The sequence below is a fragment of the Cebus imitator genome, unplaced genomic scaffold (genome assembly GCF_001604975.1).
Source record: "Cebus imitator isolate Cc_AM_T3 unplaced genomic scaffold, Cebus_imitator-1.0 Scaffold24, whole genome shotgun sequence".
Lineage (NCBI taxonomy): Eukaryota > Metazoa > Chordata > Mammalia > Primates > Cebidae > Cebus > Cebus imitator.
The window spans coordinates 10,795,506-10,798,611 of NW_016107339.1; the positions used below are offsets into that span (position 1 = coordinate 10,795,506).

Here is a 3,106-nt window from a genome sequence, read left to right on the forward strand (position 1 = left end):
TAAAAAAAAAAAAAAAATTACTTTTAGCAAAGAAATGCAGTTTTAGGTTTTTATAGATACATACATGTAGCAATTCATGGCAAGCACAGTGCCTCCATATGGACAAAAGAGCTAAATATTAAGTTAGGATTTTCAGCTGTCACAGAATTGGCCATTTGGAGGCAATCTTCTGGGCTCTGGGTCCAAGTGAGTCCTGGTAGTATAGCTTGGTGGTAAAGTAAGTAGGCTCTGGAGTGAGACCGCCTGGGTTTGAATCCCGGCTGTAGCACCCCGCCGTGTGACCTTCGATAAGTTCCTTAACTTCTCCAGGCTTTAGCTTTGTCAACCTAAGTCAGGGATATTCGTACTTTTGTTGTTGTTTTTGAAACAGAGTCTTGCTCTGTTGCCCAGGCTGGAGTGCAATAGCACGATCTCGGATCACTGCAACCTCTGCCTCTGCAGTTAAAGCAATTCTTCTGCCTCAGCCTCCCGAGTAGCTGGGATTACAGGCACACACCACCACGCCCGGCTAATTTTTGTACTTTAGAGACACGGGGTTTCACCATGATGGTCAGGCTGGTCTTGAACTCCTGACCTCAGGTGATCCACCTGCCTTGGCCTCCCAAAGTGCTGGGATTACAGGCATGAGACACCACGCCCGGCCTTAGTACCTGTTTTTATGTTGCTGTAAACATCAAGGGCTAGTATGTGTAAATGCAGAGGACAATAGTATCCGTGCTCAGTAAACATCAGTTACTGTCACAGCGTGAAGTGATCAGTAATTTTTCTGGATAGGTGTCTGATTCCTGGGCTCAGTGAGGCAGTGTGAAGAGCGCTCACCCGGGTCCTAGACAGGTGGCATCACATATATACTCACTGTCAGGCTATGATTAAAAAGAAAAAGGAGCTTTCTTTGTGGGGATAAAAACAACTTGCAAAGAAAGCCAATTGCTGATGCTGAAAGTGTGGAGTGGCCTCAAGGCTCTGTGTGCTTCCTGGGGAAAACAGTGGCATTTGGGTTCTCTGCGCCTCTGGGTCAGATCTTTGACAAGGTCAAGGGTCTGTTGAGTCAGCTGGGCACACAGCCCAGGGCACACACATCCAGACCGTGATTAGCGCAAGTTTGCCAACAGAGACTTCAAGGAGGAGATTGCCAGAGAAGTGCAATTAAGAGCACCTACTGAGTACATATATACACACTGGCATATATTAGCCCAAGCAGATAGAAGGTGTATTGGGGGGAAAAAGTTATGGGAGCAAAGCAGGAGGGCCAGGCCTGGTTTCATAGGCTGGGGCTGTGGTTGGGGGTGATAGGAGGACTCAGGAAGTGGTGCTGGGGAGATCCGTGGTGGAGGATGTGGCCTTGGTGTTTAAGCTAATAGCCAGCAGGAGCACCATGGCCATTGCTAGCCCCTGTGGTGCCAATTAGAAAAAGATGTCTCCTCTGAGGACACCAGTGAGAAAAAGTCACCCCTTTTGGTGGGAGGACAGCGTCAGGCACAACCTTGTACAAGGACACATAGCTGGGCAGCAGAACTTGGGCTGGATTTCAGCCCTCAGTGGTGCCCTTTGGCCAGTGAACAACCTGTGCACCTGTACATGGTGGCCCTGGAAGCCACTGTGGCTCTTATCATGACAAGTCCAAGAAGAGAGCAGAATCGGCAGTGTTCAAGAAGTGTCTGAACCGGGCACAATGGCACATGCCCATAGTCGTAGCTACTCAGGAGGCTGTGGCACGAGGATCGTTTGAGACCAGCCCGGGCAACATAAACCCTGTCTCAAAAAGAAAACAGTTCCCCCCACTTACATGTAGTCCCCTAGAGATGAGGGGCTGGGATGTCCCTTGCCCACGGCCACCCCCCGGCTGTTCCTCCTCACTGTCTGTGTTTTCCTCTCTGGCGGGGCGCGGGGCGGCCCCTAGGTGTCCAGCCACATACAGGTTCTAGCTCGGAAGAAGGTGCGGGAGTACCAGGTTGGCATCAAGGTATGTTGGGTGCCTGATGGGGGCCATCAGCCCTCCTAGCCCCTCACCTGCGGCACTATCTCTGCATAGCTCAGGCCTCTCCTTGGCCCACTCTCCAGCCCCACTGTGCCTCTTTTCTGGCTGAAGCTCTGTTCCTGCCTGTCCTTCCGCTCTTTCTGTTCTTTTCCTTTCTTTCTTTTTCTCTCTACAGGTCTCTAGCCACTTGCAGGTTCTAGCCAGGCGGAAATCTCGGGAGATTCAGTCCAAGCTGAAGGTATGGGGTCCCCACCACCCAGCCTGGCCTGCCCAGCACCCTCCCAGGCGCAGGCCTGTCGCTGCTCTGTGGTTCCAGCCTGGGACAGGCAGGGGGCTGAGAAGCTGTGAGGGGGTCCAGAAAGAAACACAAGTGGCAGCAGGAAGCCCAAGGCCCTGCCAGGCTGCATAGGGCCACAACCCCTGGAGACTGAACAAGAGCCCCCAGCCCTATAGTGAGGGAGAAGGAGACCATCTAGGGGCTACTGAGGCCCACCTCTCCTCTTCTCTGTTTTTCTTCTTCTCCTTCCTCCTGACTGCTGCTTACTAACTGCATGGGGACTTCAGTGGGCAGGGAGGAGGCCCTGGGGTACTGGCCAGTGGGGCTATAGAGGTGGGCATGGCAGTTCCTTGCAGATCTGGCTGTCCTGCAGCTGCGGATCTCAGACTGTGGGGTTCATGACCAAGGCCCTTCTCAGGGCCTCATGCTGGCCGTGTTCTCTTCTCCCTGCCCACAGCTGTGCAGTGGACGGGGCCTCTCACCCCCAGGCCCCCATGCCCAGAACCCAGGGGACGCCAGCTTGTTCTCCCTCACTCTGCCCTTTCCAGGGCTTGCCCCAGCTGGCAAGCACTCCCTCTGGGGGGACAGGGAGGGTCCGCTGAGCTTCCTTGGGCTCCTCGGAAGCTAAAACCCATGGGCACTGGGTGGAGGTAGGCACCCCACAGTCCTGGTGCTGCGCACGTCCTCTAATCCATCTTCCCTCTCTCCCTCACAGGCCATGAACCTGGTAAGTAGCATGGCCCTCCCCGGTGGGAGGAGGGGAAAGGGTCTTAGCAACTAACACAGGATTTTCAAATGATAGATTATGAAACCAGTTTAATAGGTGCACAAGCCTCATTTTTTTTTTAAAA

The 3,106-nt window shown here is 53.3% G+C and overlaps 1 protein-coding gene across 1 annotated transcript in view; it reads left to right on the forward strand.

The window, feature by feature from the left end:
* Positions 1–3,106, forward strand: part of TEAD3 (TEA domain transcription factor 3) — a 26,097-nt gene that overhangs the window by 16,767 nt on the left and 6,224 nt on the right. Inside the window, exons 5-7 of the mRNA XM_017522239.2 lie at positions 1,901–1,963; positions 2,154–2,216; positions 2,971–2,982. Of these exons, the coding sequence (XP_017377728.2) occupies positions 1,901–1,963; positions 2,154–2,216; positions 2,971–2,982 (138 nt within the window). The remainder of the gene's footprint in view (positions 1–1,900; positions 1,964–2,153; positions 2,217–2,970; positions 2,983–3,106) is intronic.